Genomic DNA, 12097 nt, shown 5'->3' on the forward strand with positions numbered 1-12097 from the left:
TCCCACCAGCAGATTGATGCCCAGCCAGTTTGAGCAACTGTTACTTTGGAGAAACTCCTCCCGGTTTTATTGCTGAATGTGGTATGACATATGCCTTTGGTCAGTTCAGGTCCGCTGTCCCAGTTGTGTCCCCTCCCAGCCTATTGCCCACCCCTAGACCACTGCGACGGGTAGAATGAGAATCAGAAAGACCTGAACCTGTGCAAGCACTGCTCAGCAATAACCAACCCCTCTTGGTCACAAATCTAAATCACAGCACCATACCGTCTGCTATGAAGAAAATGAACTCTTTCCTAGCCAGACCACAGCCACAGCCACATACCTGCCCAACGCACCAGCACAGCACAGAGGTCTGCCACGGACTGTAAGGACTTTTGGATGGCAGAAAGATGAATAAGCAAAAGGCTGCATGCAGCCTATAGATAAACAGTAAAGGGAAGGTGTAGGTGCCTCCCTGTTTGTACATGCAGCTCAGCAGTCACCCTGAAGTGGGTGGTCAGGGGGCTTCAGGCAAAAGATGCAGCAGTTCTGCAAGTTCAGCTCTTGGCATTGCTTTCAAACATGACCCCTCTTACGGCTCAGACCTCAGCCGATACCAATGTTTTTCTATATAGTATACTACAGAAAAGAAAAGATCTTATGTCTTCCCACAGTGTGAAAAACCCACCAGCAATTTTCTCTCCCAGTCTGTGGTGGGGCTTTCTCTGAAGGCATGGTTATGGATGTGGCAGAGGCTGGACTGAGGGCAAGGACTCTCTGCTGCATTCAAAAAACACTAAGAAATCACATTATGCTGCCTTGAAGACCTGAGTCTGCCCTATGTAAAAAAGTTTCTCTTTGGAGGTAAAATAAAGTTATACCATACTTTGGTTTGCAAATTCTATGGGGCATACCCTTCCAAAACATTCATAATGTTCAGTACTGATGCAGCTAGTTTTAAAGTGCAAAATGTCATAAATTTACAATTGTCCATGACCATAATTATAGGTTTTATGCCAAAGTCACATAAAATAGCTTCCTGAAAAGATTAGTGATTGGTTTTCCCTTATTATACTGAAATATGGAGCAAAGTTCAATTAACTTATGATTTCTCCTTATAGCTGTAGAAAAGTTCAAAAAGTCACCTGAAATAGCATTTCTTTAGACCATGCATTACAGAAGATTACCCTAGAAGGAATCATAATCTAATCTTTGTCATCTGCATATTTACCTGCGTGGCCTAAAAAAACCACCAATAAAAAACTCATGGGTCGAGATAAAGGCAGTTTAATAAAGCATAAGCAACGGCCAGGTGTGCAAGCAAAGGAAAACAAAATGTTTATTCTCTATTTCTTATCAGTGGGTAATGTTCATCCACTTCCCAGGAAGCGGAGTTTCAGTATGCGTATCGGTTGCTCTGGGAGACAAATGTCGTAGTTAACAAATGCCACCCCCTTCCTCCTCCTTTCTCTTAGCTTTTATTGCTGAGCAGACATCATATGATATGGGATATCCCTTGAGGTCACAGTGGGTCATCTGTCCCGGCTATGTCACCTTCCAAGACCTTTCCCACCCCTCAGCCTGAGCAGCAGGCTGAGGGGGGAATGTTGGTGAGACAGCCTTGACTCAGCCCGAGCTCAGCAGTAGCATCTTCCCACGCCATGAGTCAGGCCCTCAGCCCTCAGGAAGAGTTACCCTGACGGCACCTTCACGCACACCATGTACCGAGTACCCTGACTGGGTAGCTCCTGCCAGCAGGCTATCTCCTACCCCCTGGTCATTACTAGAACTCGTCTCCAGATCTGAGGAGCCAGAAAGAAACTGGCAATGATAAGTGGTCAGTTTTTTATTTTCTGATTTGTTGAGTTTAAAAAAGCCAGTAGCCCTTTATGGCCATTTTTTGCAATGAAAGCGTTTAGCTGGGAGAGGCACTGACTCTTCCTGTCTGCTGCAATGTCAGTGGATCTTCCACAACCTGGTCCACTGCCAGGTTATCCTAGAAGTCTTCTTGGTGCCTGGCTACAGGGAGAGGTCTGTCTCTGCAGTTTATTCCCAGGCACAGGTCTTTTTTTCTCTCGAGTTATCTCCATGTAGAAGAGACTACCTTTTCCAGCTGGGTAACTCTTGAACAAGAATTCATCAAGTATCCACATGACATCAAATAGCTTACTCTTCTTTTTTTTTTTTTTTTTTTTTTTTTTCCTGAGGGCAGATTCCTCCTACATGAAGAGCTCTTACTCTAACATGATGTAAATCCATTCAGGGAAATTGAGAGCAGAACATCAGAGATACTGCCAGTCTGGAGTCAGGTGCATTTAAAAACTTACATTTCGACAAGTTTGGAGTTACAGGAAATAGCTCCTGTGTGCCCATGTCCCACAGAGAAATTCAGAACTGACGGACTTGCCTCGGAACACCTGTGCATGGAAAAGGGAATCACCAGGACCCAACCTGCACCACACGCTGGGCTCAGTGGGAGATGTGTAATGCTGCTCGGAGCCTGGCCGCCTCATGCTCGCAGGTGGCCAGCCTGTCTCCTTAGGGTGAGCAAGAGGAAATACACACAACTTTTTAATTTTGCAAGTGCTGGCAGGAGATGGGAGGGTTGCTTCTTCCAAAGAAGGGCAAGAAGAAGTGGTGCCTGTCTGTGAAGTATTAGCAAAGTGGCTGGACACCTCTCCAGAAGCCTCCCCTCTGAGCTCGGTGTTCCCCTCAGCCAGAGGGCACTCAAAATCCCCGTCACCCGTGTCAAGAGAGCCAGGCTGCAGGCCACGCTTTGGACTTGGGAGAGATGCTTTCTGTCACTGCTGCCACACAAGGCTGTGGCCTGCCGCACCCCTGCGAGTTCTGAGCCGTGCGCGGTGCAGCCACTACACCTTGTTGCAAAGCCTCTTCATTTCAGCAGCGCTCACGTCTGGCGAGAGAGCGCAGGCAGCGGGACGCACGCCAGCTCCCGCTGCGTCCCGCTCCCAGGCAGGCGAGTAACCCCTCGCGGTAACAGCTGCCGCACAGCCGGGGGAAACGGCGGAGCAGCCGGCGAGGGCCGGAGGCCGCCGGGAGCCGCCGGGCCGCCCGTGCACGGCAGGGCCCGGCCCGCAGCCCGCGCCGGGTAGCGCTCAGCACCCGCGGGCGCCGTGCCGGCACCGAGGCCGCGGCGGGACGGGGCGCCCTGGGGCCGAAGCCGCCGCGGAAGCGGTGGCGGGGGGGGGGGCGGCGGGAGCACGCGCGCACCCGCCCGCCGGGGCCCCGAGCCAGGGGCGCGGCGGGGGCAGCCGCGCGTCCCCGCTTGCGGAAGCGCCGGTGACTCACGGAGCCGGAGGGCGCGGCCGCCTGCCCCGCCGGCGCCCCAGAGAGCCGCTCATTACCGCCGCGGCCGCCGTAGCTGGCGGGCGGCTCTCCTCCGGCGCTACCAGAGGCCGCGCCGCGGCGGCCCGACGTGAGGCGCGGCCGGGGAGCTGCTGCCGGGGAGCTGCTGCCGGCGGCCCGTGCCCCGCCTCGCCCATGGCGGAGCCGCGCGCCGCGGAGGGCTGCTCCTGCAGCAACACCGACTGCCTGGAGCGGCCCCTGCGGCGGCTCTTCCGAGGGCTGGGGCGCGGCGTGGCCACCTGCCCCTGGCCCTTCGTGCTGGTGCCGCTTCTGCTCTCGGGCGGGCTGGGCGCCGGCTTCGTGTTCCTGCCGCAGCGGCAGGCGAACGACATCGAGGGACAGTTCACGCCGACGTCGGGGCCAGCCAAGGCCGAGCGCGACTTCGTGCGGCAGCACTTCGCCACCAACGACTCGGAGGGCTTCTCCGCCCCGCGGCTGCCCACCGAGGGCGCCTACGCCGCCCTCATCGCCGTAGCGGCGGAAGGGGGCTCGATCCTGGAGCCGGCGGCGCGGCGCGACGTGCTGCGGCTGGACCAGCTGGTCACCGCCCGCGGCTACGAGCAGCTCTGCGCCCGCAGCGACGGCACCTGCACCAGCCCCAACCCGCTGCTGCCGCTGCTGAGCGGCGCGTCGGAGGCCGCCCTGGGGAACCTCACCTTCCCCGTCAGCCACGGCGTTTTCCTGGGGGCCGCGCTGGGCGGCGTGCAGACGGGCGCCGGCGGGCGGCTGCTGTCGGCGCGGGCCCTGAAGCTGATGTACTACCTGCAGGAGGACGGCCCCGCGGCGGCGGAGAGCCAGCGGTGGCTGGAGAGCTTCCTGCGGGACGTCCCGTCGGAGCTGGCGGCGTTGGGCCTCACCGCCATCCAGGTAACGGCGGGGCGGGCAGAGCCGTGCGGCGGCCGGCGGGACCCGAGGGGCGCAGGTGGGCCTGGGGCCGGCAGCGGGGCCCGGCGGGTTGCGGGGGCCACGGGGACGCCTTTGTGCCACCGTGGCGTTCGGTGTTGCCCTTGCGTGTGTATAAAGACCGAAAAGAGTTGAAGTGCTTCATCTTTTATTTCCCTGTTGTTTTATCGGCAGGTGACTTACTTTACCTCGCTGTCCAGACAAGAGGAGTTTGAAGGAAATACCAAGAGCGTGATCCCACTCTTCTCCATAACTTATTTCTTGACAATAACCTTTTCAATCGTCTCTTGCCTAAGGTAAAGTGGCTTCTAAGCTACAGATCAATGCTGAGTGACCTCCGCTCCTCTTCACCTTGCCTGCACTGGTTTCTGCTCTTGCCGAGTGAAGCCGTTCTTGAAGCTGCAGGCTTCAGGTGCCGTTTAGTAATGAGCAAAGTATTTCTCTGCTGTTTCTCTTCTGCTCACACATACTTCCCAGCTGCTTCAGTGGGGTCCGTGATAAGTACCAGGTGGATAGACAAACAAGCGTTCAGTTCAGACATGCACAGCTTAAATGCTAGTATTCATTTGTCTGTTCTCTGAAGCCGTCAGTCATTTCTGCAGTCCCTGCCTCCTAAGAATGCTTTCTGTAGCTAATGGGTTTGGAACTACTTAAACAACCCCCTACTCTTTATCTTTTTAAGAGGTCTGAGGTGCTGTAGCTTTGGCAGTGAAAAACAGTGCCAAACTAAACGCTTTTAATTATGAAAGGGATCTGCTTTACCCTGTGTGGGAAGGGGGCCAGAAGTGTGATCCAGCTGGCCTGGCAGTGGCAGAATTCTGCACAAGCACTTCTGTTGAATAAAACCTACCAGTTCGATTTGGCAAACCCCATGGAGACATTCGCCAAAAAGATGCATAGAAGTCAAACAGAGAAGTCATAATCTGGGGGAGGGAAGAAGTAAGTGGTGCTATTGCTAAGGTTATTCTACTACTTTCCTGCTTCACTTGCAGCTTCACCCTCATCCTGCCCACAAGATACTAATTCTTTGTAAAGATAGTTAAGAGGAAGGAAGCAGGGGAGGGAGGAGGAAGTGTACCATGTTAAGATCCATTTGCACCTTTTTTTTGCCATCTGCTCAGTTAAGGTGCAGGTGGATGAGCGTTAGCTTCATAGATGGCTGCGGGTCTGGGTACAGCTTTAGTTACTCTGCTTGCTGGTGGAAGCAGCCTTAAGACCATAGCCTGCCCTTTCTTTGTGCTGGTGGAACATAAACTGTTGTATATTTGACAACTGTACGGCAGTGTTTGTGTGCTGCACTTGAGAAAGAGACTTCTCCTCAGAGGGTGGGCTTTAGCACTTGCATCAAGCACCATGCCCATCAGGCTATACAGTTTTGGGATACTGGCCATCTCACGTACAGTCTGGGTGAGCGCAGACAGAGCAAGGGGAGGGTACACCAACACACGCTTCTTGCCTTGGAAGCGGGAGATTCTCTTAAAGTTTAGAAACGGTCTACAGGCTGGAAAATACTACTAATCAGGCAAGAGGCAGCTCTTCAGCCCCTTAGTGTGGTGCAAAGTCTCCCACTGAGAGCATTTCATGGGGAGACCTTGAGCCAGCCCTCAGGACCGTCTTGGTAAATGGCTGGTAGCCAGTCTGTCTGCTGAGAAGGCTTCTCTACACAGCACTTAGTGCCTTTGAGATGCTTCCGTACCACACTGATATGCTACACTAAGAACCTGCATAAAAGGGAAGAGCTTCTAAAAATTCATCACTCTTTGGGTCACCCTAAATCTGGCCTCTCACTGGTAAAAGCTTGCGTACCTTCTCTTTGCCAGGTCTCTTGTTACAAGATCAGTACACATCTGTACTCTTACGTATAGAACTGGCCTGTAGTACTAATATATTTAGCACCTCCTGTATAAATCAATCTTACCCAATGCATGCGTCTGGGAGCTTTCCTAGCAGCTTTCATCAGGATTTCTTGTCATAGACAAGGTATTGTTGGTATCTGTGCACTTGTCATGCCAAACCCATTGGTGAAATATTTGACATGTAACTAAGATATTCCTTAAAATATTTTCAGACTGAGCTGTATAAGAAATAATATCTGGCTTGCATGCTGTGGAGTGATTTCAGCCGGTTTAGCTGTATTAAGCGTCTTTGGATTGATGCTCTTCTGTGGAGTGCCGTTTGTGGTCACTGTAGCAAACGCACCATTTCTTATTCTAGGTAAGTATAAAAAGTGGGTCTGATTCGGATACGAAGACTAAAATGGAGTTAAAACAACCCGATGGTGTTACTTTTTTACATGAGCATCAGATCATACGCACTTCCACCCTGCAGGAGGTGCAGCCCCTGCCGAGCTGGGGCCAGCAGGTGAGCCGCTCGGCTCCACGTACCCACGATGGGGCTGGAGCCTAGCTCTGGCAGAAGAGCAGCTTTTCCCAAAAACCGATGCCTGCTCTAGTTCCACTGCTACAGCATGGAAATCATAAATGAGAGGGTGTTAAGGTTAGCACTTCTGGCATAGTTTTAGCATCCCTGGTAATTTAGCCATGATGATTAATCATTTATTTGACTAATGCTAATACTTGAGGTGTGCTCAACCAAGTTATGTCACTGCATTCCCCTGTATCATCCGCTGCTGTCTTCTCTAGGTGTCCTGTAAGCATTTACATATCTCATTAGCTCTGGATAAGTTTGTCTACCTGAAATCAGTCTTGTTATTACTGTTTTATGGGACTGCTGGATTCACCAGCAATTTAAGCAGGTGTAGAGGTCTTGGCCAAACCATCCACCTCTCGACTACCGCTTTTTGCAGTGCAGTGAGAGCTCCCTGCTTCTCTGCTGTCAGGTAGCCTTGGGCCACCTCAATGGCGGCACCATGGAACATGTGTCCAGTGCACAACTCGTGTCACACCAGAACTGACTTAATCCAGTACCTGTGTTATGAAGTGAATATGGGAAGTCATCGTAAGTTTTCATATCCCATTTTCAGAGCATAGTCTTTAGCCAAATAAAATGGGGCCTGAATACGGCTTAAGCAATGAGCAGGACTGTCTGTAATTTGAAACAAGGAATCCATCTTTTTGTTAAGATGTGAAATTTCCTAAGCCATATCATGACTATGTACTAAACAGTCTCATTTAGCTATACAGGTGATGTGCCGTTCATGCAGCCAGTCCCCTGCATCATTTCTTTGTTTCCTGCATAATTCAAATGCATTGTGTATTTGCTTGTGTTTGCTTTTCAACTGCAGAGGCTCTAAATTTCAGAAAAACCCTTTTGTATACCTGGGGAAGGGCTTTAAGCAGTCTCTTCAGAGCTTTATAAATTAATATGCAGACTTTTGTCTTCCTTGCATTAAAGCAAACAAATAATCAGTACATTAGGTAAACTGCTTTGAAGCCTGCCTGCTTTCTGGAAGTAGCCTGGCTCACTGCTCGCCGTCCAGTGGTACCTTTTGACTGCTGCTTATTTCATCTTTGCATGTCTACTGGCAATTGCCCGTTCAGGCAGCAGATGGTGATTTCATGTATTCTTTTATGCTTGGCTAGATCATTTGTGCTTGCTCCCCTATTCACGCGGTCTTGCTTTCCCATTTTGTGTGATTAATTCTCAGGGAATAGAAGAGCATTTGATAGAGTAACATTGGCAAACCCCTGAAAGGTCTGTGATGAAAATCTCGAAGAGTTAGCAGAGCTGAGAGAAGCACATCAGCAATTCCTTTTTGGGCTTCAGCTCATTTACTCTTATGTCTTAGCAAAAACTCTAGGCTAGGGCCCAATCTTCCTGGCAGGGTTTCCGAGGACTCTAGTGGGTAATATTTGTAGTGATGTGCTCACACATATGTGAAGATAAAAGAATAATAAATCACGAATAAATGCTCGAAGATAAACCGGAGAGAAGGCAAGTGGAGAGCAAAGAGTATAAAAAAGTGGACCAGTGGAAAACTGGGATCACTGTTCTCCTGGTCTGCTGAAGTAAAAGCAAGAAATTAGTGTCTAATTTACTGCAGTGATGAAGAAGAGATTCGAGAGATAATGGGGGGATGCTTCCAGAGATAAGGATAGTTGACCATCAGAATAAGCAATGTATTTAAACCTATGTAACCTACATCACTTGGGCAGCAGATACAACACACTTGTCAGAGATGGACCAGGTGTGCTCAGTCCTCCAGCAGAGTAGGGTGAGGGATCAACAACCCATCAGATCACCAGGAGTTTCTGCAATGTCATAAATTCAGCTACACTCAAAGGATCTGTTTTCCTGCATTTATTTGATTTGCATCAGCACTAAAGCAGTTGTTCATAGCCTAACTTTGTTTTTCAAAAGTTTATGTAGGTTTCAATGTGATGAATGTTGTACTTTTGTTGGGTGTTAGTGGAAGCTGCCATTTGCAAAGCATCATTAACGTTTGTCCCCCTCTTGCAGGAGTTGGTGTTGATGACATGTTCATCATGATTGCTTCCTGGGAGCAAAGTTTAAGAAAGGGGAAATCCGACGTTAAATCTCTGCTGGCTGAGACTTATGCAGAAGCAGCACTTTCGGTGACCATCACCACTCTCACAGATGTTTTGGCCTTCTACATTGGCACCTGGACTGCTTTTCCATCTGTGAGATCATTTTGCCTCTATACAGGCACTGCTTTTGTCTTCTGCTATATATATACCATGACCTTCTTTGGGGCAATTATTGTGTTAAATCATAAAAGGGAGCAAGGAAACCGACACTGGCTGACTTGTATGCCTGTGGGAGTGGATAAAGATCAGGCTGGGGAGTCCTGCTTGTACAATGCTTGCTGTATAGGCAACTGTTCTAGGCAGTCATCTCAGCTGGAAACTAAACAGCCAGAAAGTGAACATCCAATGATCATATTCTTTAAAGAATATTATGGTCCTTTTTTTACAAACAAATGGGTCAAGCTACTTGTGGTGTTGCTGTATGGAGCATATTTGGGGGGCAGTATTTATGGGTGTACTCAGATCAGGGAAGGCATTGATCTTCGAAATCTGGCAAGTGATGACTCTTACATTATTCCATACTATGATGACAATGACAGATACTTCTCAGCATACGGACCTAGGGTCATGGTTGTCATTACTGAAAGTGTAGATTACTGGAATGAGACTGTTCGTCGTGGCATTGAGAACTGCACACAGAATTTAGAGGGAATTTCCTATGTAGATAAGAACCTCTCAGAGTCATGGCTGAGAGTGTACACAACACTGGCTGGAAGTGGCTTAATAAATATAAGCAATAAGACTCTTTTTCTTAATAACTTACGTATACTGTTCAGCATTGTTCCCAGTTTTAAGTGGGATGTTAACGTGACTCAGGATAAAATAGAAGCTTCACGTTTCTTCATCCAGACAGTGAATGTGACCTCAGCCATTGATGAGAAAAATCTTCTCAGTCAGTTACGAGAGACAGCCGAGCAGTGCAGTATTCCAATGATGGTGTACCACCCAGCGTTCATCTACTATGATCAGTACCTGGTAATAGTGCAGAACACCATTCAGAACATTGTCGTTGCTGCTGGGGCAATGCTTATTGTCTCCCTCTTGCTTATTCCCAACCCACTGTGTTGCTTGTGGGTGACTTTTGCTATGGCTTCTGTTATAGTTGGTGTTGCCGGTTTCATGACGTTTTGGAACGTCAATCTAGATTCCATATCCATGATCAACCTGGTCATTTGTATAGGGTTTTCCGTAGATTTTTCTGCTCATATTTCCTATGCCTTCGTTACAAGTGGGGAGTCATCAGCCAACAAAAGGGCAATCGAAGCTCTGTCCCTGCTAGGTTACCCAATACTACAAGGTGCAGTTTCTACTATATTAGGAGTAGCTGTCCTGGCTGCGGCAAAAACCTACATCTTTAGGACATTTTTCAAGATCATGTTCCTTGTTATTTTGTTTGGGGCTCTTCACAGTCTTGTGTTTATTCCAGTGTTTTTAACCTTTTTTGGAAACTTTGGGAGATCGCCCCACAATACTAAAGCTCAAAAGCTAGAGCTTAGGTTTAGAAATGATAAAGATTGTCCGTGACTAAGTTAAATGTAATATATTCTGCATTTATTGTATGTAAAGTGCAGTGACTTTCAGGGAGTATAAGAAATGAAGAAAATGAAGGACAGAAAAATAAATACAACAGGGAAGTAGTGGCTTCAGGAAGCCCAGGCAAGAAAAGTAACAGAAGAGAAAAGGTAAATGGACAGAATGATTTGCATTACCATACTTCTGTGTGTGCTTGACTACAACAGCTTAATGTTAAATATTTATTTTTTGTGTGACTTTTTTACTTGAATGGATTAAAATTATTACAAAATGTGCCATCAGCTTAATGGACTATGTTACAGGTTTGTCAGACAATGTGCACAGGAGGGAACAATAACTCCCACTGGTTTGCATTTCCTGCCTTTTACCTTGATGCTGTAACTCAGCTCAGCACTGAGCCTGAAGACAGTTTCTCCCCAGGAGGCTTAAACCTGGAGGTTTTACAAGCAGGATTAGAAGAGGTCAGAACTGCCTTGGACTGCAGTGGTTTATAAGCCTTCAGGAGCCAAAGTCTGCTTAGGCTCCTCATGCAGCACAAGAAACCCTTAGGGAAGACAAACTAACTCACGTTTTCTGTTTGAAATTCTTCTTTTCCTGGCATCCCGTTTCCTGTCTAAGGTTAAACATCTTGTAGCTTCTGTTCATTGCAGTTTGTGAAGGAATGTGCTGTAGGTGATTCAACTTGTGTCAACCTCCTGGGTAACCACCATGGAAGACACTGTGCCATGGCATGACAGGGCAAGGACTCACTAGAGAGAATCGCACCCTCACTGAGGACCAAACTGAAAAAGCAGCTCAGGGCATCAGTCATTAAAATATAAACCCATAAATTCTATTATGTTCAGCAGCCACAACCCATCCTGTGATGCGTTGATATTGCAGAGGAGCTTTCAGTAAGAGTGAAGAATATATGAGGTGGTCTTTTAACCTGTAGGGACAAGACACTGGATGAAAATTCTTAATTTGTCACCAATTTAATGAGCTATGTGTTGGAAATCAAATGAATGTTGGTAACTGATGTTTGTAATTTTGGAAAAACTGGTCTATGAATTATTAAATTGTTAAGTTCAAGTCTGCAGCTCTGGAATGTTGCTTCTGAGAGATGCAGCAAGTGTGACAAAGCCAGGGTCCGCCTCCGTTCCATGTGAATTTATGACCAGTTGCATGGGACCCAATAGACAGGGCAGAATCCTTCTGTTTGTTTCATGATGTCTCCGTTTATGGGGACCAGGGACTGGAAATGAAGTCACTCAGGCATGAGTAATCAACTTCCAGGAAAAACTGAAAGTACTGACACTGATTTCTAGAGCAGTGACTCACAGTCTACAGGTGTTAAATTAATTTCCATTTGGAGTCACTATGAAAGCTACATAACAAAGCTCAAGATAAATCACTGACAGCCAAGAAGAAATTGTGTGACCAGTTACTTAGTATTGGCTGAATGTGGAATGCAACAAAAGCATTTACCAAAGAACACTGGCAACTTTCAGTTCATTATTAACCAAGTTACGACAAAAAATCAAACCCCAAAACTTGTCAAAAAAAATTTGATTCTGTGCACATCCTCTCAAATTGGGGGGGACAAAAAAACCAGTGTGCCAGAGACCTCAACGTGGGGTTTACCTGAAACTTTGCTATGAATATATGCATACTACTTTACGTTAGTTGCTCAGGTGCTACAGTGATGGATGAAAATAAAACCTTTAGAATGCTCTGAAGAGTAACAACTACAATCCTTTTATTGAGACGTGTCACAGATCCCTTTGTAAAAGCAAAATCAAATCAAGCACAAAGCTCTGTTGGAGGAG

The 12097-nt window shown here is 48.0% G+C and overlaps 1 protein-coding gene across 1 annotated transcript; it reads left to right on the plus strand.

Moving 5' to 3' along the window:
* Window positions 1-3428: 3428 nt before the first annotated feature.
* Window positions 3429-12083, plus strand: LOC102057926 (patched domain-containing protein 3). The gene is made up of 4 exons (XM_005442351.3): window positions 3429-4212; window positions 4423-4544; window positions 6317-6462; window positions 8668-12083. Exons 1-4 carry the CDS (start codon window positions 3481-3483, stop codon window positions 10278-10280), a joined length of 2613 nt encoding a protein of 870 aa, XP_005442408.3. The 5' UTR covers window positions 3429-3480; the 3' UTR covers window positions 10281-12083.
* Window positions 12084-12097: the final 14 nt, after the last annotated feature.

This window comes from Falco cherrug, chromosome 4, assembly GCF_023634085.1.
Source record: "Falco cherrug isolate bFalChe1 chromosome 4, bFalChe1.pri, whole genome shotgun sequence".
NCBI lineage: Eukaryota > Metazoa > Chordata > Aves > Falconiformes > Falconidae > Falco > Falco cherrug.

Excerpts from the sequence above, each read along its gene's own strand:
- LOC102057926 (XM_005442351.3), top strand. The coding sequence starts at position 3,481 with ATGGCGGAGCCGCGCGCCGCGGAGGGCTGCTCCTGCAGCAACACCGAC. Across the intron at positions 4,213-4,422 it reads TGGGCCTCACCGCCATCCAG|GTGACTTACTTTACCTCGCT; the intron begins GTAACGGCGGGG and ends TTTTATCGGCAG. Across the intron at positions 6,463-8,667 it reads CGCACCATTTCTTATTCTAG|GAGTTGGTGTTGATGACATG; the intron begins GTAAGTATAAAA and ends CCCCTCTTGCAG.